The sequence below is a fragment of the Rhinopithecus roxellana genome, chromosome 15, assembly GCF_007565055.1.
Source record: "Rhinopithecus roxellana isolate Shanxi Qingling chromosome 15, ASM756505v1, whole genome shotgun sequence".
Taxonomy (NCBI): domain Eukaryota; kingdom Metazoa; phylum Chordata; class Mammalia; order Primates; family Cercopithecidae; genus Rhinopithecus; species Rhinopithecus roxellana.
The window spans coordinates 125,138,619-125,160,116 of NC_044563.1; the positions used below are offsets into that span (position 1 = coordinate 125,138,619).

Here is a 21,498-nt window from a genome sequence, read left to right on the forward strand (position 1 = left end):
TATCTCTAAGGAGTGACATGAGTCTGGGGATAGGAGTGGGGCTGCTCTTTCACTTTTCACTTTTTAAAAAAATAGAATCTTTTTATGTACATTATGAAATGTAAATAGTTTTAATTTTTTTTTTTTTTTGGATGGAGTCTCGCTCTGCCGCCCGGGCTGGAGTGCAGTGGCCGAATCTCAGCTCACTTCAGCTCACTGCAAGCTCCGCCTCCCGGGTTCACGCCATTCTCCTGCCTCAGCCTCCCGAGTAGCTGGGACTACAGGCGCCCACCACCACGCCTGGCTAGTTTTTTGTATTTTTTAGTAGAGACGGGGTTTCACCGTGTTAGCCAGGATAGTCTCGATCTCCTGACCTCGTGATCCACCCGTCTCGGCCTCCCAAAGTGCTGGGATTACAGGCTTGAGCCACCGCGCCCGGCCAATAGTTTTAATTTTTAAAAAGTGGTTTGGCAGGCTATTTAATCAACTAAAATAATAGTACTTGGTATTAGATTTAAAAATTACAGGGAGGTGTATGTGTGTAATCTCCTCTGAAACTGAGATATCTATTCTCTTGTTGGGTATATTTTTCCATAAATATGGACCTTAGGAAAAAGAGATTTCCTCCATTATTTTGTGCATGTGAGAGAGTGAGGAGGAAGTGAGGGTTTTTTGTTTTTGTTTTTTTGAGATGGAGTCTCACTCCGTCGCCAGGCTGGAGTGCAGTAGCATGATCTCAGCTCACTGCAACCTCTGCCTTCTGGGTTCAAGCGATTCTCCCGTCTCAGCCTCCTGAGTAGCTGGGACTACAGGTGCGCTGATTTTTGTATTTTTAGTAGAGACGGGATTTCACCATGTTGGCCAGGATGGTCTTGATCTCTTGACCTTGTGATCCAGCCGCCTCAGCCTCCCAAAGTGCTGGGATTACAGGCATGAGCCACCGCGCCCGGCAGGAGTGAGAGTTTTTTTTAAAGTAAAAAAAGTAAAGGAAGTTTATGTTCTTGAGCTTTGGTATAAAAGATAAACCTAACTACAGTTAGAAACTTACTTTATATTCCTGCTGGTTTGTCGACCTGCAGTTTTACTCTGACAATAGGTTAATAGAGAAATTAGCATTTACTTTGTATGCTTTATTCTCTGTTAGTTTACAATAAAGACATAAAGAATTTAACATTTATATTTTGTAGTTGAGATTTTATTTACCTGAGGCTAAGTACTCTTTTCCTTGGGTATTTAGCTAAAGCAGTAGAGCTAGGATTGTTTGACTTGAAGCCCTTCTCTCAGAACTCCCCAAAATGTCACCTAGTGTGTATTCCTGTGAGTTGTATATTCAGCTGATGCTTCCTTTTTCTTGCTTCTGTGTATTTTGTTCCTGGATGGATAGTGTCACTTTAGTTGGCTTCATCTTGTAAACTCTGTAGTTGATTCTTTGATTCTTGCAGGCCTAGTCTTCTGTTTTCCATTTTCCTTCTCTTCACATCCTCATGAGAAGGAATAATCAGTGGTCAGAGAACATGAGCTAAAGACTCTGGCCGATCTGGCTTTGGATTCCTTTTCGTTACCTTGTACCTTGGTGAACTTGGGCATGTTGCTTAATTTCTTTAAACCTTAGGCTTGCAGTTGGTAAAATAGAGATAGAATAGTATCTGCCTCACAGGCCAGTTGTGGTACATGAGATGATGTATTTAGAGAAAAGGCTTGGCTCCGTACCTTTATAGAGTTAATGCTCACTGAATACCTGTACTTTTTCATGTAGCATCTTGCTTTCGAAAGTACATAATTTAGGCCAAGGTATCTTTTGGAAATTATCATCTGAGCATGATTTTTGTCTTCCTCAGTACAAGTACAGAAAACTCTTCTCTGGATGTTGAAAGTACCTTTTCTTCTCCTGAAGATTCTCTACACAAGTCTAAACCACTGACATCTTCTCGGTCTTCCATGGAAATGCCTGCACAGCCAGCTCCACGAACAGTCACAGATGAGGAGATAAACTTTGTTAAGACCTGTCTTCAGAGGTGGAGGAGTGAGATTGAACAAGATATACAAGGTTGGCTCTTTTAAAACTTGTCAGTTACTCTTTGCCTTTTCTGTTTTTTGACTGTTTGGAGGTTAAGCACCTTGGTGCACTTCCTGACATTACTGTACATGCTACAGAATTCCCCCCCACCCCGCCTCAGATGGAGTCTCGCTCTGTCACCCAGGCTGGAGTGCAGTGGTGCAATCTCAGCTCTCTGCAACCTCCGCCTCCTGGGTTCAGGCGATTTTCATGCCTCAGCCTCCCAAGTAGCTGGGATTATAGGCATGTGCCACCACACCTGGCTGATTGTTTTTTTTTTTTTTTCTTTAGTAGAGACGAGGTTGCACCATGTTGGTCAGGCTGGTCTTAAACTACTGACCTAAACTGATCTGCCCGCCTTGGCTTCCCAAATTGCTGGAACTACAGGTGTGAGCCACCACACCTGGCCCGTGCTTTTGAATTTTGACATGGTAATTGTGACTTCTTTTGCACTTTTAGTGCCCTGTAAGCTTGGCTTACACACCCCTGTTATACAGATGTGGAAGGATCTCCCCCTCAAAATTTCTGGGAAATGATCAACTTTGCCGAGATTTTTCTGCATCTGCTGATTTCTGTCTCTGGTAGTTTATCTGAAGACTCTAGCTTAAGTTGACCCAGATTTAGCATTTAGCTTTTCTGGACTTCTACTCTTCAGTCTTTTCTATATGAAGCATGCTTTTACTGAAGGTTAATGAGGCAGAGTATTTGAGCAGTACGCACAATGTAAAATTGGATTATTCAGCATTGTATTCTTACAAAGCCCTTTGACCTCATTGCCCATATTGCTCAGACTAGCCCCCTTCCTTTCTCCTTTTGTCTAGGGAACAAAAAGATGATGGAAATTCCAGATTGTTCCCAGATTCCTATTCAGAGAAATTTAGCCTTACCCTTTGTTCTGCTTTCTCATTTCAGATCCTGTCTGAGACATACATTTTACAGCGAAGTGACCCATTAAAATCTTTTCCTAAACAGCTTACTCTTTTAGAAATTATGGTGCCAATTATAAAAAATACTTTTTTAAAACCTTAATATAATTATATTGAACTAAAAGGCTTAATAACCGAAAGTTAGGTTTAAAGTTAGCTGCTTTAAAACTGTATACTGCTTCGTGGTTCCTAGAGGGAAACTGAAATCATTAGGACCCTAGCAATATTCTTTGCTTAGTTGAAGTAGCCTGTGTGACATAGAATGAGATCATTTTAATGAAGCTTTTTTCTTTTTCCAAACAGATTTAAAGAATTGTATTGCAAGTACTACTCAGACTATTGAACAGATGTACTGCGATCCTCTCCTTCGTCAGGTAGAATGAAAATTGATGGGAAAGTAGTCAAGGCATGTGCTAATGGTAGATACAAAAATAAAATTTGATAGTTTTCTTTTAAACCCAATGGGAATTCCCCTAAGATACTTAAGAATAAACTTAAGATAGAAATTGATGTTGTTCTGTTTCTTTATTTTAGGCTAAAGAAAGCAATATACCTTTTATCAACAACAGGACCTAATACATACTTGTTTGAATTCTGCCCGTGGAATTTTTTCATATTTTAGAAAGGTTTGCTGTCAGATACTAATAAAAATTACTCACAAAATGGTACTTTAAGTAGTGCAGTGGGAAAAACTGAACTAGAGAACAGTTATCCTTTCTTTACGAAATTTCCATGATTCTTCAAGATCTTTCATTTAACAACATGCTTTCAAGCTTTAATTCTATAATAATAAATTCCAAAAGAGAGGACAGAACTTCTTACTATCCACAGAAATTTTTGTTAGAATAAATTCTGGGAATGGAGGGGAAGAGAGCCTCCAGGAGTGTCTCTGAACCTATTCTAGTTAGGGGCATGGACTTTCATTGTCTTCTGTGTGAATGAATGGAATGGGCAGAATGACTGTAGGAGGAGAGCCCTGTTTCTAGAATGGCATTGAGGCACGGTCCCATTGCTTAACAGGAATGCACCGTGTAAAACTCAGGTTTCACCATTTTTTCTTTTGTGTTAATTCAAAAATCTTCACCAGTAATTAAATTAGATCAAAGTAAGTGTAAATTTAATTTGATTCTGTGACGACTTTCATCTCTTTTACCAGTATTTAGTTAGCATTTAAGCATTGCTTTATTTTCTCCATATTGAAAATATACAAATGTGCTTTTCAAATTTTGTAACAAATAAGTATGTCATTAAAAGGGTCTTCACTCCAGATACTATCAATCAGTGATCACTTAACTCTGAGAAGCATGTGGCTGAGTTAAATATGTTAACTTAAATTTTGGTGCCAAATAAAATAGGCTTGGAACAAAATAGCTGCTAACCTTTTTAGGTCCCAAATATGCTAAGCATTTTCAGCGTGAGTGGTCAAGGTGATTCTGTTTTTAGATAAACAGGGTTTTGAATTAGAAGGATGCATATGTTTAGGTTATATTTGGTTTTAGATCTGAGGAGTTTAGAGTTGAGTCTTCAGAGAGGTCATATAGTTCAACGATCTGGTTTTCAAGATTTGGGAACTGAGACATAATTGATCAATTCCAAGGCTGTGTTTTTGTTGACTTCATCTTGAATCCACAAGATGTTTTAATATGAACCCCACATTAATCACATCATAAGTAGTTATTTCTTAATAACCTAAACTTTATCAGATTACTTTGCTTCACCTGACTGGAGAATGTATATTCTGACTTACAGGTGCCTTATCGCTTGCATGCAGTTCTTGTTCATGAAGGACAAGCAAATGCTGGACACTATTGGGCCTATATCTATAATCAACCCCGACAGAGCTGGCTCAAGTACAATGACATCTCTGTTACTGAATCTTCCTGGGAAGAAGTTGAAAGAGATTCCTATGGGGGCCTGAGAAATGTTAGTGCTTACTGTCTGATGTACATTAATGACAAACTACCCTACTTCAATGCAGGTAAAAATATCTTGGCAGAATCTATAGATTGGGGGAAATCTGTACTGCTCAGGGAGAAGAACAGTCTTGTGCTGCTTTTTAAAAAATTTACAACTTACTATTATATAATAACGCATTTTAAAAATATAGACAGTATAAAAGGGAATGAAAAGGAAAAACAAGTTTGCTTTACTACTTCTTTCCTTGACCACAGGTCCCACTCCCCAGCAAGTATACAATGTTAGGTTTCTTATATAGTCTTCAAGACGCATTGTATACATATGCTAGATTCTATTTATCTGTGTCTGCCCCTCCCCCCTTTCCCCAAAGGGATTATTTTTCCATTCAACTCTGAACCTTTTTCATTAATTGAGTATTTAGCAATCTCTATATTTTTAGAAAAAGGATCTACTCATTCTGTTTAACAACTATGTAATAATTCATTGTGTGGAATATACATATTTTTAAAATTTACTCAACTTTCCTCCCATAGATAGACTTTAATTCTCTAGTTGTTGTTGTGTTTTTAGTGAAAATTTTTTTTTCTTGCCCCATCTTATGGTGCTGATAGTACATATATTTTTGCACCCTTTGGAGAACAACTAAATTTTTTCTTTCTTTTTTTGAGACAGAGTCTTGCTCTGTTGCCCAGCCTGGAGTGCAGTGGCGCAGTCTCGGCTCACTGCAGCCTCTGCCTGCCGGGTTCAAGTGGTTCTCCTGCCTCAGTCTCACAAGTAGCTGGAATTACAGGTGCCCACCACCACGCCCAGCTACTTTTTGTATTTTTAGTAGAAATATTATTTCACCAGGTTGGCCAGGCTGGTCTTGAACTCCTGACCTCAGGTGATCCACCCGCTTCAGCCTCTCAAAGTGCTGGGGTTAGAGTTGTGGGCCACTGAGCCTGGCCCAGAGTAACTAAATTTTACAGGTGTATTTGCCTGAATAGTGTAACAGTTTTCATAGTACTACTGCTCATGCAAAGAGCAATAATAATTATCATTTATATTGGTACTTTACTCCTTAAAGCATGCTTTCAAACTTTTATTTCTCTAAGAACTTACAACTGTATAAAAAGGAGGGAAGGAGTTAGAAAATGTTGTCATCTTCATTTTCCAGCTGGATAACAGGTTCCAAGAGGTTCTAAAGTTGACTAATCACGTAGTCAGTAAATAAATGGCAGTCCCAAGATTCAAATACAATTCTCCAAATTCTGTGGTGTTTTCAATTTACATTATTCTTTCTTTCACATCCTTTATGAGAGGTCTTATGATGAACATTTTACAAGTGAGATAATAGAAAGCTTTTGTTTTTAGTATTCAGACTTTACTGTGTTGCATAAGTAAGGAAACATCGCCCTGGCATGGTGACTCACGCCATTACTTTTACAGGTTAAGAATAAAAGTGTTGGCCGGGTATAGTGGCTCATGCCTGTAATTCCAGCCCTTTGGGAGGCTGAGGCAGGTAGATCCCTTGAGGCCAGGAGTTGAAGACCAACCTGGCCAACATGGTAAAACCCCGTGTCTACTAAAAATACAAAAATTAGCCGGGCATGGTCGTGTACACCTGTAATTCCAGCTACCAGGGAGGCTGAGGCAGGAGAATCCCTTGAACCTGGGAGGCAAAGGTTGCAGTGAGCTGAGATCATGCCACTGCACCCAGCTTGGGCAACAGAGTGAGACTCTGTCTCAAAAAAACAAACACGTAAGATGTTCTGTCCAAGTAGCACATTATCTTTCTGATTTGCTAGTGTGGTTGAGGATTAGGGAATGGAGAGAATGATCATTGAACAGTAAGTGATTGTCACAATTGTGTATTTATGCTGTGAAGGAATGAATAGCTGCTTGAATATACTAGCTGTTGGTGGTATATAGGAGCCTTGTTATTGCATGCATGGTTTATTTTTATATTATAGAAACAAACAAGTGGAAACTGTCATTTGCCTAGTGAAAAGGCTAACTAAGGCAACCAGTATGTGAATGTGTTAATCTGCTATAGGCTTTTTAAAAATTATTATTGTTTTGGTCACAGGGTTAGAAAGTGAAATTTAATATGTTGTTGATATCCTTGCCATTAAAGTCAGGTATTATTGACCATTTCACCATTGTGTCAAATTGCTTTCTCATAATACTTAATTGTGTGAAAGTTAATGGTATAAATGTCTTGCAATTCATCTCCTTTTTGAAATGGACATTCTTATCAACCAAATGCAGTGGTTAAATTGATAAAACTGTTTGGCTTGAAATTTTTATTGACTCTGATGATTTTCTGAATTTCCCTGAAATGATTGGTATATCCAGTGATTGACAGTGACCAGTTTCCAAATCTTTTTTTTTTTTTTTTTTTTTTGAGATGGAGTCTCACTGTCTCTCCCAGGCTGGAGTGCAGTGATGCAACCTCAGCTTACTGCAACCTCTGCCTCCTGGGTTCAAGCGATTCTCCCATGTCAGCCTCCTGAGTACCTGGGATTATAGGCATGTGCCACCATGCTTGGCTAACTTTTGTATTTTTTCTTAGTAGCGACAGGATTTCACCATGTTGGCCAGGCTGGTCTTGAACTCCTACCTCAAGTGATCTGCCTGCCTTGGCCTCTCAAAGTGCTGGGATTACAGGCATGAGCCACTGCACCCGGCCCACTTTCCATATCTTTAATTCTGTATTATTCATTCACTTAGCAGATGTTTAATGAGTGCCTACTAAATGTCATGCACTGTTATCGATTGTTGCCCTTACTTTGTCCATACAGGTTGAGCATGCCACATGTGAATATCCAAAATCCCAAATGCTCCAAAATCCACAAAACTTTATAAGCCTTTTTTATTACATGATACTGAAAGGGAATGCTCATTGGAGCATTTTGAATTTCAGATGTTGGATTTTCGGATTTGGGATGCTCAACTGTAACTAATGGTGCAGATTTTCTAAAATCTGAAAAAAACTTTGAAATCCAAAACGCTTCTAGTCCCAAGCATTTTGGATAAGAGTTACTCAGCCTGCATTTCTGATGGATTATATGTGTATGTGTTTTTAGTTAGGAGTAAGATAAAGATGAAATACACTGCTTTCTTCTTTTCTAAAAAGGATGTTTTGGTTCCTTGTGATCTTTGTTTCCTTGTGATCTTTTAATTTTATCTTTGCTTTTCCTCAGAGGCAGCCCCTAATGAATCAGATCAAATGTCAGAAGTAGAAGCCCTATCTGTGGAACTCAAGCATTACATTCAGGAGGATAACTGGCGGTTTGAGCAGGAAGTAGAGGAGTGGGAAGAAGAGCAGTCTTGCAAAATCCCTCAAATGGAGTCCTCCACCAACTCCTCATCACAGGACTTCTCTACATCGCAAGGTATCTGAGAATGCATTTATGCCAGTGATCCAGTAACGTCTCATGCTGTACTCCCCTAGCCAGCCCTATACCCTTCAGCTGGCTAGGTGATGCCACAGTCCTCACAGTATATTTCATATACAGTTGGTATGCCAGGTACAACCTGATGGAATGAATTGTGGCATTAAAATGTGATTTCTGATGAACAGAAGCAGTATCAGAAAGACTACCTGTGACCTTCACTGTATATATAGTTTTGCTTATTTCCCAGGTTATGGGAGAAACTATGATAGGATTAATAGGTAGGCTTTATGAAAACCATTCTCCAAAGGTGATCTTCCTGAAAGATGCTTGTTTGTAGAAAGTTTTGTTAATGTATACAAATATGACAAAGTTGGGAGTGCATTAAATTTTACAGACTCATCTGTGGGTTCAAAATTTGCAGACTTTATCAGAGTTCTTGCTGAAGTAACCATTTCTTATAGTTATTAATTTCTAGGGAAAATCTGCATAGGCTTTGTAAAAAGCTATGTTAACAGGGTTGTATATTAAACTGTATCCATTCTGCTTGCTTTTTATGTGAGCGTTCTAGACTATTTATTGTCAGATGCTAAGACCTTTGTACAATTCTTTATCAGAGCCTTCAGTAGCCTCTTCTCATGGGGTTCGCTGCTTGTCGTCTGAGCATGCTGTGATTGTAAAGGAGCAAACTGCCCAGGCTATTGCAAACACAGCCCGTGCCTATGAGAAGAGCGGTGTAGAAGCGGCACTGAGTGAGGTGAGAATGACTGGGAAGTCCAAGTTCAGGAGGGCCGGGCTTTCCGCAGCAATGGCCAGTTTCCTCACATTTCTATTATTCTGTGTCTCTGCTGCATTTAACCAACCCCTTTTTATTTCTCCTGTTTTTTCTTACTCTTTCTCCCAACTCTGCTGCCACAGCTTAAAGAAACTGAACCCAAGAAGCCCATGCCCCAGGAAACAAACCTTGCAGAGCAGTCAGAACAGCCCCCAAAGGCTAATGATGCAGAGTCTACTGCCCAGCCTAATTCTGAGGTCTCTGAAGTCGAGATTCCCAGTGTGGGAAGGATTCTGGTTAGATCTGATGCAGATGGATATGATGAGGAGGTACAGAGATGAGTGCAGGATTTAGCTGTTTGTTGTCAGTCTTATATTTCCTTCGCTTGTGATTGTTTTAAGGTATCTGCCAATAGCTGATATTTTCTCATTGCAACAAATGATTGTCAAGAAAGGCTATTTGGTTTTAACCTTAGTTACCATTATTTAAAAGATAGCTGTGTTTCTATTGTATAGCACTCCTAGCATATGTGTATCTACCCAGGCTTATACTTAATGGGGCCACTGCAGAGTCTAGATTGCTCAGAAAAGTAAAATTTACTTCTATTTTTGGTATTATGGATGAAAGATCGCCTTCTAATTTAAAGTAGGGAATCTTTTTTTTCTGGATATTAGTCCATTATTTTACTTCCAGATATAAATTTTTGAGTTGTCCAGTGAGCTGAACGAATGTGGATGAAAGTTATTTTTGATTCTAAAGCTTTAGGAAGAAGCTATAGAACCCCAAGTTATTTGTTGTCTGTCTCCTCTTCAATTGCACTGCAAGTAAACAGTAATGAATTCTGTCTCTCTCAGATTTCTATTTTTTTCCTGTGGGGTATTTAAAAAAAAAAAAAAAAAAAATCATTGACAAGGCCGGGCATGGAGGCGCATGCCTGTAATCCCAGCCCTTTGGGAGGCCAAGGTGGGTGGATCACTTGAGGTCAGGAGTTCAAGACCAGCCTGGCCAACATGGTGAAACCTGTCTACTAAAAATACAAAAATTAACTGGGTGTGGTGGTATGCACCTGTAATCCCAGCTACTTGGGAGGCTGAGGCAGGAGAACCACTTGAATCCAGGAGGTGGAGGTTTCAGTGAGCTGAGATCGCACCATTGCACTCCAGCCTAGGTGACAGAGCGAAAGTCTGTCTCCCCACCCCCGCAAAAAAAAATCCTTGAAAAGTTTTCACTTTATGGAGTCATATTTTTATAGTCCCTAGTTTCCAGACTCTTTTAAATGTATTGTTCATCCTAGTAAAACTAAAGTATTTGTGTGTGTAAGATATACACCTAAAGTACAGAACTAAATTGAAATTCTGACCTTAGACACTTCCCCTCTGAGAACTATAACTTAATTCTTCAGCAGTGCCATATTGGGAGATATTTTTAGGCGTACATCTTTCTTCCTCCTACTAAATTAGAACATATAGTGTAGGAATAGCTTGTCTTGGGCAGGGTGTTGACATATAGAAGGACAGAGGCGGTGGGTGCACATAGGAATGGGTGTGTGAAACTCAGCTTGCAATACATGTTGGCCAAAGAGCACACTGCTCTACTGCCCTTTAGCCCTCTGTTCAGCCTACTTTCATACAGTCTTCTGCTGAACCTTTTTTCTCTCCTTTCTCTCTGTGTTTTGTGCCCCCTTGTGGTAGGTGATGCTGAGCCCTGCCATGCAAGGGGTCATCCTGGCCATAGCTAAAGCCCGTCAGACCTTTGACCGAGATGGGTCTGAAGCAGGGCTGATTAAGGTATCTCTGTTTTTAAAATTCTAATTCTTGCAACACAGGCATCATAATATTGGGGAAATAATTCTATAAGAAGGGAAAAAATGGGATTAAGGCTGGGTGTGGTGGTGTGTGCATATAGTCCCAGCTACTCAGGAAGTTGAAGTAGAGGCTCACTTGAGCCCAGGAGTTGGAGGCTGAAATGTACTGTGATTGCACCACTGCACTCCAGCCTGGGCAACATAACGAGATCCCATCTCTTTAAAAAAAAAAAAAAAAAAAAAAAAAAAAAAAAAAAAAAGGACTGGGCACAGTGGCTCACACCTGTAATTAAGCACTTTGGGAGGCCCAGGAGGAGGCTTGCTTGAAGCCAGGAGTTCAAAACCAGCTTGGTCAACATAGTGAGACCCCCCCCATCTCTACTAAGGAATTTTTTTTTTTAATTAGCTGGGCATGGTAGCACATGCCTGTAGTCCCAGCTAATTTGGAGGCTGAGGCAGGAGGATCACTTAAGCCCAGGTGTTCAAGGCTGCAGTGAACCATGATTGTGCCACTACATTCCAGTCTGGGTGACAGAGTGGGACCCTGTCTCCAAAAAATAAAAAAAAGTCTTCTGTGAAGTGAGATATGAAACTCCCTTTCCTGTCCAACTGATGAACAAGCTGTTCGCTTCTCTTCTCTTGACCCTAACCCAGCCTTGGCTAGCAGTAGCATTCTCTGTGACACCTAGCCTAGAGGGCTTTTCATTGCTGTTGTTAGGAGTTGTCTGTTAGTAACACTGAGTTAGATTGTGCCTTTGTAATTTTGGGGCCATAACAAAGCAGGCCATGTTTTTAAAAATACTTGAGTAAAATTGCATTTGTATAGATGCTTGAAGTTTAAGTCATTGACACGCAAGGATCTTCCTTTTATAAAAATTAAAACCAAATATTTGTTTTTCTGAGAACTTCATGAGAAAACTGAATTTCTTAAGAGTACAGCAGGCTGGGCGCAGTGGCTCATTGCCTGTAATGCTAGCACTTTGGGAGGCCAAGGTGGGTGGATTGCTTGAGCTCAGGAGTTCAAGACCAGCCTGGGCAACATGGCGAAACCCCATCTCTATAAAAAATACAAAAATTAACTGTGCATGGTGATGTATGCCTGTAGTCCCAGCTACTTGGGAGGCTGAGGTGGGAGGATCACCTGAGCCCAGGAGTTCAGGGCTGCAGTGAGCTGTGATCATGCCTCTGCACTCCAGCCTGGGTGACAAAGTGAGACCCTGTCTCACATACAAAAAAAAAAAAAAAGTACAGTATGCTTTTGGTGCCAGAATGCTAAAAGGGTTTCATCCCTTATGAAATGCAAGAAACTTAAAGATTCCATAGTTGCTTTTTTTAGAGTTAAGAGACTGCCTAGCTCCTAAGGCATCAATTTCTGAGTGCAGAAGCCCACAGCACACTATTTTCTAACTATTGATTCTGCCCTTAATAGGCATTCCATGAAGAATACTCCAGGCTTTATCAGCTTGCCAAAGAGACCCCCACCTCTCACAGTGATCCTCGACTTCAACATGTCCTTGTCTACTTTTTCCAAAATGAAGCACCCAAAAGGGTAGTAGAACGAACCCTACTGGAACAGTTTGCAGATAAAAATCTTAGCTATGATGAAAGGTGAGAAGAGAATATTCAGGTGAATCCCTCCTTGGTCTGGGTCAGGCTAGACCGACTCCTCTGTTGGGGAAGTTTTGCCCTGTGCCCTTCCATTGCTTTCTGAATTTTGTCCCACACAGATCAATCAGCATTATGAAGGTGGCTCAAGCGAAACTGAAGGAAATTGGTCCAGATGACATGAATATGGAAGAGTACAAGGTAAAGTCTTTTCTTTTAAGTCTATAGAGCAAAAACCTTAATTCCTGAGGTAAATGGTACCTGAGGCAAAATGAATGATTTTGTGCTATCACTGAACTGACTTGTTCTCCCACTTTCCCCCAAAAATCGTAGTAAAGAATGGATAAATGATATTTTCTTGCCCTCAGAATAGTAGGTCTCTTTATTTTCACTCTTCAGTTAGAGTGAATCAGCACTTCCCTTAAATACCTATTTTAGCCTTGTCCTAGGCAGTAAAATTCTTGAAATCATGCTTTTGGTTTGTTTTAAATGATACGTTTTTTAAAATATGCATTAAAATACATAGCTACACATGTTTTCAATTGCATCCTATGTAAAACAATGTTATGTACCACCCAAGCTGTATTCACCACACTTACTGAACTTGAACATTGCTCTGTATGACTAGAAATGTCCGTGTCCTTCCATATTTTCAGTATCTGGATGGTTTTACCAGTCCTAAAGAGGTCATTCACTTAAGTTAGAGCTGAATATCTTTGACATATCTGTTAGGATAAAATCCAAAGCTCGTGGGAAATAAATACTTCTGTTACTCAAGTGAAAGGAACAGAACATTGAAAATTAAGGTCAATGGTAGACTTTCATATTAAATGTGGAGTAGGTTTTTATCTGAAAGCTTTTGTTTGTTATTTTTGTGGCTAGCCAGATGTGCTCAGTAAATATTTGTAATGAATTTAAAACTTAGATGGAAAGGACACTATCAATTTATTATGATCATAATTATTAATAGTAGTCATTCTTTTTCAGAAGTGGCATGAAGATTATAGTTTGTTCCGAAAAGTGTCTGTGTATCTACTAACAGGCCTAGAACTCTATCAAAAAGGAAAGTATGTTGGCCTTTTATTTTACCAAGGTTATTAGTCAGGATGCTGTTCTCTATAGATGCCTACCTGGGAATACTAAAGAGTCGCAGCCAGGCATAACCTCCCTTGTCACATACAGTGTGCCTCTTCTCTTCCAGTGCTTCGGTTTTGCTCTAAACATCACACATGGTTTTTCATCCTTCACATAATGAGATGTATTAGCTGAGAGATATATTGTGCCAGACTGTCTTTGTGATCAATGAAGATGAACTCAGAAAATGAAATTTTGAGTTGACACGGACCCTAGTGAGCACTCGTTGTTTTGGAGATGGGAAAAGCTGAGGGAAGTCTCATGATTTGCTTTGGACGGCTATAGGCCAATTTGTGGAAGAGCTGAGACTGGCTACAGTCTTTGGCCCTTCACTTTTTCATAATTGCAGCCAAGTAGATTCTTGAAATGGGGAAAAGTGAGGTCTAAGCCCTAGATTTTGGTAAAAGAGCACTCAGCTGTTGTTTTTCTCCCATTTTTCGAAGGTACCAAGAGGCACTTTCCTACCTGGTGTATGCCTACCAGAGCAATGCCGCCCTGCTGATGAAGGGGCCCCGCCGGGGGGTCAAGGAATCCGTGATTGCTCTATACCGAAGAAAATGCCTTCTGGTTTGTACTGTTTGTAAAGCCTTAAGTTTTTTTGTTGTTTACCTCTGCTCCTTGAAGCCAGGAAAAGATGCGGCTTTCAAAACAGAATATCTTCAGCAGGTTGTAGATTCCTCCCCGCCCCCTGCCCAAATTCTCATGAACAGTTTTACATCGGAACAGGTTTTTTCAGTTACTTTTAGTGAACGTCATTCTTCTTCAATGATAAGTGATAGAAGTTAAGGTGAGAATCACGCATCCCTCTGTGTGCCCTTCATGTATGCCTGCATTACAGATTTTATCACATTGCTTTCCTACTAGGTTGTAAATTACTTGAGCACAGATCCTTTTCTCACTCAGCCATTTCCTCTGTGCCTGTCATGTAGGAAGCATGTAATAAATGTGTGTGGAAGGAATGCAGCATTTTTTCCATGTTCACGTTTAAGTTGGTAGGTGAAAGTTTTAGTGACTTCTAAGACACTCCATTTTTTAAAAATAAAGGTAGGAACTGTAAGAATTGGTCCTGCTGTTTTGATAACATCATTGTCATATACTAGTGAAGACTAACTCTCTCCTGGCCTGATTTGCACTGTATAACTACATGGAAAGGCAGACCTACATCCCCTTGCCTCCCCAGGGTTTTATGTGATGTGTGTCCTTCAGAGAACTGTAAAGAGGTGGCCTGCCTTCAGACTGTGGGCTTGTGTGTGTTTTCACCAGTACCCAGCAAATTTGCCCTTCACAGAAGTCAGGGCAATGTTTCTACCACTGCCTTGACCTTGTTCATACTGGATGGGTGAGATTAAGTAATGACATACACTCAATAGCTTTATTTTCTGATTTATACTTTGACATCTGTATTAGTTATAGGTGTGGCAGGGCCACTTTGAAACTGAAAGGGGATCTTGTTGATTTGATGGATCTGAATTTTATTAGAGCCATGTTTTTATATTTTAAGTTGCCAAATAGATTGACATTTTGAATATCCTACTCAGCTTCTGAAGTAATGCAGTAATAGGGATTTAGACTCTTTCCATTATCCCAACCCCTAGTGTGCATCAGGATCATATAGGGAGCTTGCAGACAGTCGTGAAGCTCAGGACTCTCCCTAGACAATTAAACCAGAATCCCTGAGAAGGACCCTGGGCAGCAGTGTGTCTTCTGCAGGTGATTCTGATGCTCAGAGGAGATAGAGAACCAGTGAACGGGTCTTTGGTTGAAACAGGTGTTAAGCATGACCTTGACTTACAAGTTTAGGCCAGTGGGTTATAAACTTTGCTGCACTAGAATCACTTTGGGAGCTTTCATAAAATCCCAATGTCCCGGTCATCTGAACATTCATTAAATCAGCATATCAGGAGTGGGAACCAGGCATCAGTAGTTTTTAAAGATCCCTAAGTACATCCAATGTGCAGTAAAGTTTGGGAACCTCTTGTTTAGGCTGTTATTAAAGAGATATTTATCTTTTTCAGACTTTTTCCCACCTAATTCTACCTTTTATCTGTAGGAGCTGAATGCCAAAGCAGCTTCTCTCTTTGAAACAAATGATGATCACTCTGTAACTGAGGGCATTAATGTGATGAATGAACTGATCATCCCCTGCATTCACCTTATCATTAATAATGACATTTCCAAGGATGACCTGGATGCCATTGAGGTCATGAGAAACCATTGGTGCTCTTACCTTGGGCAAGATATTGCAGGTATATGCTCTTGCTAATAGTATTGTAAGGTTTTGAGAATTCTAGAAATTGCAGTGTTCTCACTTGATAGCACTGGTTACCAACCTTTTTAAGGAATTGGAACCTTCTAGCATATAAGTAAATTAAAAATGGTTCTGCTCTATTGAAACAAGAGGAGGGAGCCTGGGCCTCTGCCCCTCTTAACCTCCCTTTAGCTTCCCCATGACTGCCAAATCACCTCCATGGGCAGCCAACAAGCCTGGTTTGAAAAAAGTCACTGCTCTCCAGGAATGTCAGACTTCCATTACTCTCTCATGTGCCAAAAGGTGAACTCTTTTATAATTGAAAAGTCAAAATCTGACTGGGCACAGTGGCTCACACCTGTAATCCCAGCACTTTGAGAGGCCGAGGTGGGCAGATCACTTGAGGCCAGGAGTTCAAGACCAAGTCTGGCCAACAAGGCGAAACCCTGTCTCTACTAAAAATACAAAAATTAGCCAGGTGTGGTGGCGGGCGCCTGTAATCCCAGCTACTCGGGAGGCTGAGGCAGGAGAATGACGTGAACCTGGGCGGCGGAGTTTGCAGTGAGCCGAGATAGCACCAGTGCAATCCAGCCTGGGCCACGGAATGAGACTCCATTAAAAAAAAAAAAAAAAAAAAATTCATGCAGAGTATGGTTATGGGAGGGAGCCTTGACTAAATTTTTCTGTGGCTTGAAGTTATATAACATATTAACTATGATGACTTCAAAATTAGTTTGTTAGTGGAATATCCTTGCTTGTTTAAAGCATCTTGAGGAGGGAACCTAAAGCTGGTTGTTTTTAGGTGAGTTCAGTAGACTTGGAAAATTGGTATATATTCTGATATGAATCCTCTTTGTTAGTTTCTCAGTGACATAAAGATATTCTATTGATGGGGCTGGGCACAGTGGCTAACGCCTGTAATCCCAGCACTTTGGGAGGCCGAGGTGGGTGGCTCATTTGAGCCCAGGAGTTTGAGACCAGCCTGGGCAACGTAGTGAGAACCTGCCTCTACAAAAAATGAAAACTTAGCTGGGTATAGTGGTATGCACCTGTAAAAATGAAAACTTAGCTGGGTATAGTGGTATGCACCTGTAGTCCTAGCTACTCAGGAGCCTGAGGTGAGAGGATTGTGTGAGTCTGGGAGGCCGAGGCTACAGTGACCCAAGATCATACCACTGCACTCCAGCTTGGGCAATGCAGTGAGACCCTATCTTAAAAATATATATATATATATATTCCATTGACTTGTTCAAGTGTTTAAGTTGATAGTATTTATTTTAAAATTCTGTAATAGCTAGTTGCTATGTTTTTCCCTTTACTATCTTCAGTTTTTATTTAGACTCCAACCTGAAGCCCAAGACAAATTTGTAAACTTTCTTAAAGCATTATGAGTTTTTTTTTTTTTTTTAAGCTCGTCAGCCATTGTTAGTGAGGTTCATGTGTAGCCCAGGGAAGCCAAAAGATTGTACACCCCTGATTTAAAACCATGTGTATACATGGATATATTGTAAACATTTGAAAGAAAATATTACCATCATATCTGTATTAGAGTATCTTATCTACTTCCTTGTATTTTAAGAAGACAATTGGTTAGAAGACCCTTTCATAATTAAGTAATTATATAGTGTTATTTTGCCAGCATCAGGTGGCCTAAAGCAGTGAGCTAAAGTTTGGTTTATTTGCCTTTGCTCCTGGTTTGGCCTGAAGGAATAATCATTTATTAGTAGCTGGCCAGCATAATGCTTTGACGTTTGAGGTTAGGTAAGGGGCTAATAGAAGGCCTTTCAGGCTTGTTCACCTTTACTCAGAGATCTGTTTAGCTGTATATGTAACCATCTGTTTTCCCTCCACAGAAAATCTGCAGCTGTGCCTAGGGGAGTTTCTACCCAGACTTTTAGATCCTTCTGCAGAAATCATCGTCTTGAAGGAGCCTCCAACTATTCGACCCAATTCTCCCTATGACCTATGTAGCCGATTTGCAGCTGTCATGGAGTCAATTCAAGGAGTTTCAACTGTGACAGTGAAATAAGCTCCCACATGTTCAAGGCCATTTTGGTTTCTGGCTTCCTGCCTCTTGCACAGAAGTTCGTTGTCACAGTGCTCACCTTGGGAAGAGCATTAGGTGGGCACATAAGATTCCGATTCAGACCCCAACCATGCTGCATGTGTAAAGAAGGATTGAAAATAAAATTGCACTTTTTAGGTACAAAATTATAAAAGCTATTTCACTAGAAAAGGCAGAAAGCAGTGTATTAAGGTGTTGAATTACGCCAGAAGACCTGAAATGCCTTGTACCTACAACAACGGTTAGGCTTTTCTAAGCCTCTTGCCACTTCTAAAATTATCCTTCGGGCATAAATATTTTGGACAGCAGAATAGAAGAATGATTCATGAGAACCTGAACCAGATGAACATCTACTAGTTATTTTATCAAATACAGATGACATTTAAAAATTCTTAACTGCAAGAGATTAGAAATACAAACCTTGCCTGGCTCTTGACAGGAGATGACAAAATGGGTTGCTGATGAACCGCGCCCTTTTATATGTGGGTAGAATATAAGATCACATGGCAGTAAGATGTTGGAAAGTCAAAAGAGACCTGTCTCTCTCCTTTCTTTTCTATCTTTTAAATAAACCAGAAAACCTCATACTCAGTCCTCAGTGAAAGAAAGGAAAGCATTAAGGACTTTAGACAGAACAGCATTGTGTAACTTGACTGAAGATCATGCATTAATAGTTGTTAGGCATTTAGGTAAAATTTTCTAATACCTAAAAATTGTCAAAAACAGTCGATAAGGCTTCTGCTGGCCCAAAGACTATTTTGGTTCACCTCCTCTTTTTTGCTTTTTTTTTTTTTTCTGAGACAGTCTCACTGTGTCGCCCAGGCTGGCGTTCAGTGGCACAATCTCAGCTCACTGCAAACTCCATCTCCTGGGCTCAAGTGATTCTCGTGCCTCAGTCTCCCGAATAGCTGGAATTACAGGTGTGCGCCACCACACCTGGCTAATTTTTGTATTTTTAGTAGAGATGGGGTTTCACCATATTGGCCAGGCTGATCTCTAACTCCTGGCCTCAAGTGATCTGCCTGCCTCAGCCTCCCAAAGTCTGGGATTGCAGACGAGCCACCGTACCCGGCCTTCTTTTTTGCCCTTAAAAGTAAGGGATGTGGGTTTGTTTAAAAAAAAACAAAAAAACAAAAAAAAGCGAAAGAAAGAAAAAAGCAGCATACATATGCAAAACTATATATATGTATATGTAGAGAAAAATACTTCCCACTGATCATTTTTAAAAGGCTTCTGATTGGATATTGTGTTTTAACCAAATTTTAAAGATTAATGGAATCATGAAAGGGAAGAACTCTTGATACAACTATGCAGATTTTATAAATGTGCAATAAAAGTATTTGTTTTACCTTTGGTGTGCAGTATGGTTTTTATTTAAATATGTATTTTCCATTTGGGAAATGGACGTACTTGGTATTTGTCTTGTTCCAATTTTTCTTCTTTAAAACCAAAAAGCAGATTAAAGGGTTGATAAACTGGATGGGGACTGAAGTGCCAGTGTTTGAAATAAAAGGCAACAGTCAAATCTTGAGCAGTACCTAGTGGTAACTGATACTTTTTAATCTCATTGGCTATTTGCATTACATGTAAGCTCATCTACTTTGTAATTTGTCAAATTTTAGAGTGCAAAAACAGCAATTTTCTTAAAATGGAGTTTCTTATATAGTCATCCCTCAGCAGACACTGGCAATTGCTTCCAGGACCCCTGCATATACCAAAATCCATGCATACTCAAATTCTGTAGTTGGCTTTGCAGAACCTACATACAGGAAAAGTTGAGCCTCCATACGCTTGGGTTTTCACATCCTGTGAATACTCTTGTTTTCGATCTGCATTTGATTGAAAAAAACCTCATGTAAGTGGAGTAAGTGTAACCTCATGTAAGTTTGAACCTCATGTAGTTCAAACCTATGTTTTTCACGGATCAAACTGTACTTTGATTAATGGTAGGCCGTGTTTTACAGATACTCAGAGGTGCTTTAGTGTGTTAAAACTCGTTGCAAAGATTTGTTTCATGGGAAGTTCATCAATTTTCTTACTGATTACCTTTTACAGTTTAATGTTCTGTCTACCTCCATTTGCCTTTCACTTTTTAATCCCTGTCAATATTGAGTCCTGTGTGCAGTGCTTCAGTTATATTATTTTACTTAACCCTGGGATGACGATAGGGACCATGATTTTATCCAAGGTCATAGATCTTTGTAAGTGGTAGAACCAGCACACTAATCCTTGGTGTGTCTGACTTCATAGCCTGTGCTTTTAACAACTGTTCAACTGTCCTTGGTAGTCATGTAAAATATTTTGTGTCTTCTTCACAGTAGTTATTTCCTGGTCAGCTATTGGGAATCTACAGTTGGCCAAGAAAGGAACAGGTGGACATCTGGGGTGTGTGGTGCTGAGTAGTCTGTATCATTTGGATCCACCAGGGGGAGTCCTGAGAACTATTAGTAGTTTCTTACTCCTAACAGTATCTGGCTACCTTTAGGTACAACCAAAGGCCTCCATAAACTAAGGTCTCAGACTGGTTTGTTTGTTTTTTTCACAGCTGTCAGGCTAAGCATTTTTTTTTTTTTTTTTTTTTTTTTTTTTTTTCTTTTCAGACAGGGTCTCACTCTATCCCCCAGGCTGGAGTTGAGTGGCATGATCTCAGCTCACTGCAACCTCCGCCTCCTGGGCTCAAATGATCCTTCCACCTCAACCTCCCAAATAACTGAGACTACAGGTGTGCCACACCCCGGTAATTTTTGTATTTTTAGTGGAGATGGGGTTTTGCTGTGTTGCCCAGGCAGGTCTCAAACTCCTAAGCTCAAGCTATCCCTTCGCCTTGGCCTCCCAAAATGCTGGATTACAGGCATGAGCCACTGTGTCTGGCCTGGTTTTTACCTTTGAGAAGAATAAGGATATGGGGAAGAAGAAACCTATGTGACCCTTATCCAAAATGATTCAAGAGTTTGAGCAGGATACCTCACCTCAGCATAAATTCTCTTGAGACTGGATTTAGACTGGGTTAACTGGAATTGCAATCATCTTCTGTTTGGATTTGTTAGCTCCTTTAAGAACTAGCAGGCATACTAACTCATCTTTACCCTATCCACTTCAAGAACATATGAGGTAGTTAACATGTAACAAAACAATTTAGTGAATAAGAGACAAGGATCAAGTGGAGTGCTGGGAATGTAGCAAGGGTAGGATAGAAGGGATGGTGTCAGAAGTCATGTAGCTGTTTATTCATTTTCCTTGCTCAGGTTATTGGATTTCATTGTATGACCATATTCACCATTTATTGTCCTTTGAGCTCCCCATTTTTGGCTGCTAATGCACAATCCTACCAAGAACATTCATTGTACATGTCTTGTGGCACACATGAATGCATTTCTGTTGGTGTATAACTACAAGTAAAATTACCAGGTCATATAACCAAAATGGTTATACCAGTTTGATCCCACCATCGGTTTATGAGTTCCAGTTGCTCCATATGCTTGTCAACGTTTGGTTTTATCAGTATTTTTAATTGTAGCCATTCAGGAAAGTGCACAGTGATAATCTCGTGGTTTCAGTGTGCACTTCCTGAATACTAACATCGAGTCTCTCTGTGTACTTACTGGCCTTTGG

General features: G+C 40.1%; 1 protein-coding gene across 17 annotated transcripts in view; it reads left to right on the forward strand.

The window, feature by feature from the left end:
* Positions 1-19,235, forward strand: part of USP28 (ubiquitin specific peptidase 28) — an 81,111-nt gene extending 61,876 nt beyond the window's left edge. For 11 of the 17 annotated variants that reach the window (XM_030918117.1, XM_010372380.2, XM_030918115.1 and 8 more), the window contains 13 exons: positions 1,818-2,026; positions 3,265-3,335; positions 4,711-4,939; positions 8,064-8,255; positions 8,873-9,012; positions 9,174-9,359; positions 10,722-10,817; positions 12,264-12,442; positions 12,562-12,640; positions 13,427-13,506; positions 14,017-14,140; positions 15,624-15,819; positions 17,675-19,235. In XM_030918117.1, the coding sequence (XP_030773977.1) occupies positions 1,818-2,026; positions 3,265-3,335; positions 4,711-4,939; positions 8,064-8,255; positions 8,873-9,012; positions 9,174-9,359; positions 10,722-10,817; positions 12,264-12,442; positions 12,562-12,640; positions 13,427-13,506; positions 14,017-14,140; positions 15,624-15,819; positions 17,675-17,850 (1,957 nt within the window). In that variant the 3' untranslated portion in view covers positions 17,851-19,235. The remainder of the gene's footprint in view (positions 1-1,817; positions 2,027-3,264; positions 3,336-4,710; positions 4,940-8,063; positions 8,256-8,872; positions 9,013-9,173; positions 9,360-10,721; positions 10,818-12,263; positions 12,443-12,561; positions 12,641-13,426; positions 13,507-14,016; positions 14,141-15,623; positions 15,820-17,674) is intronic. The other 6 variants (XM_010372382.2, XM_030918113.1, XM_030918114.1 and 3 more) reach the window with 3 other exon arrangements.
* The last annotated feature ends 2,263 nt before the right edge of the window (positions 19,236-21,498 follow it).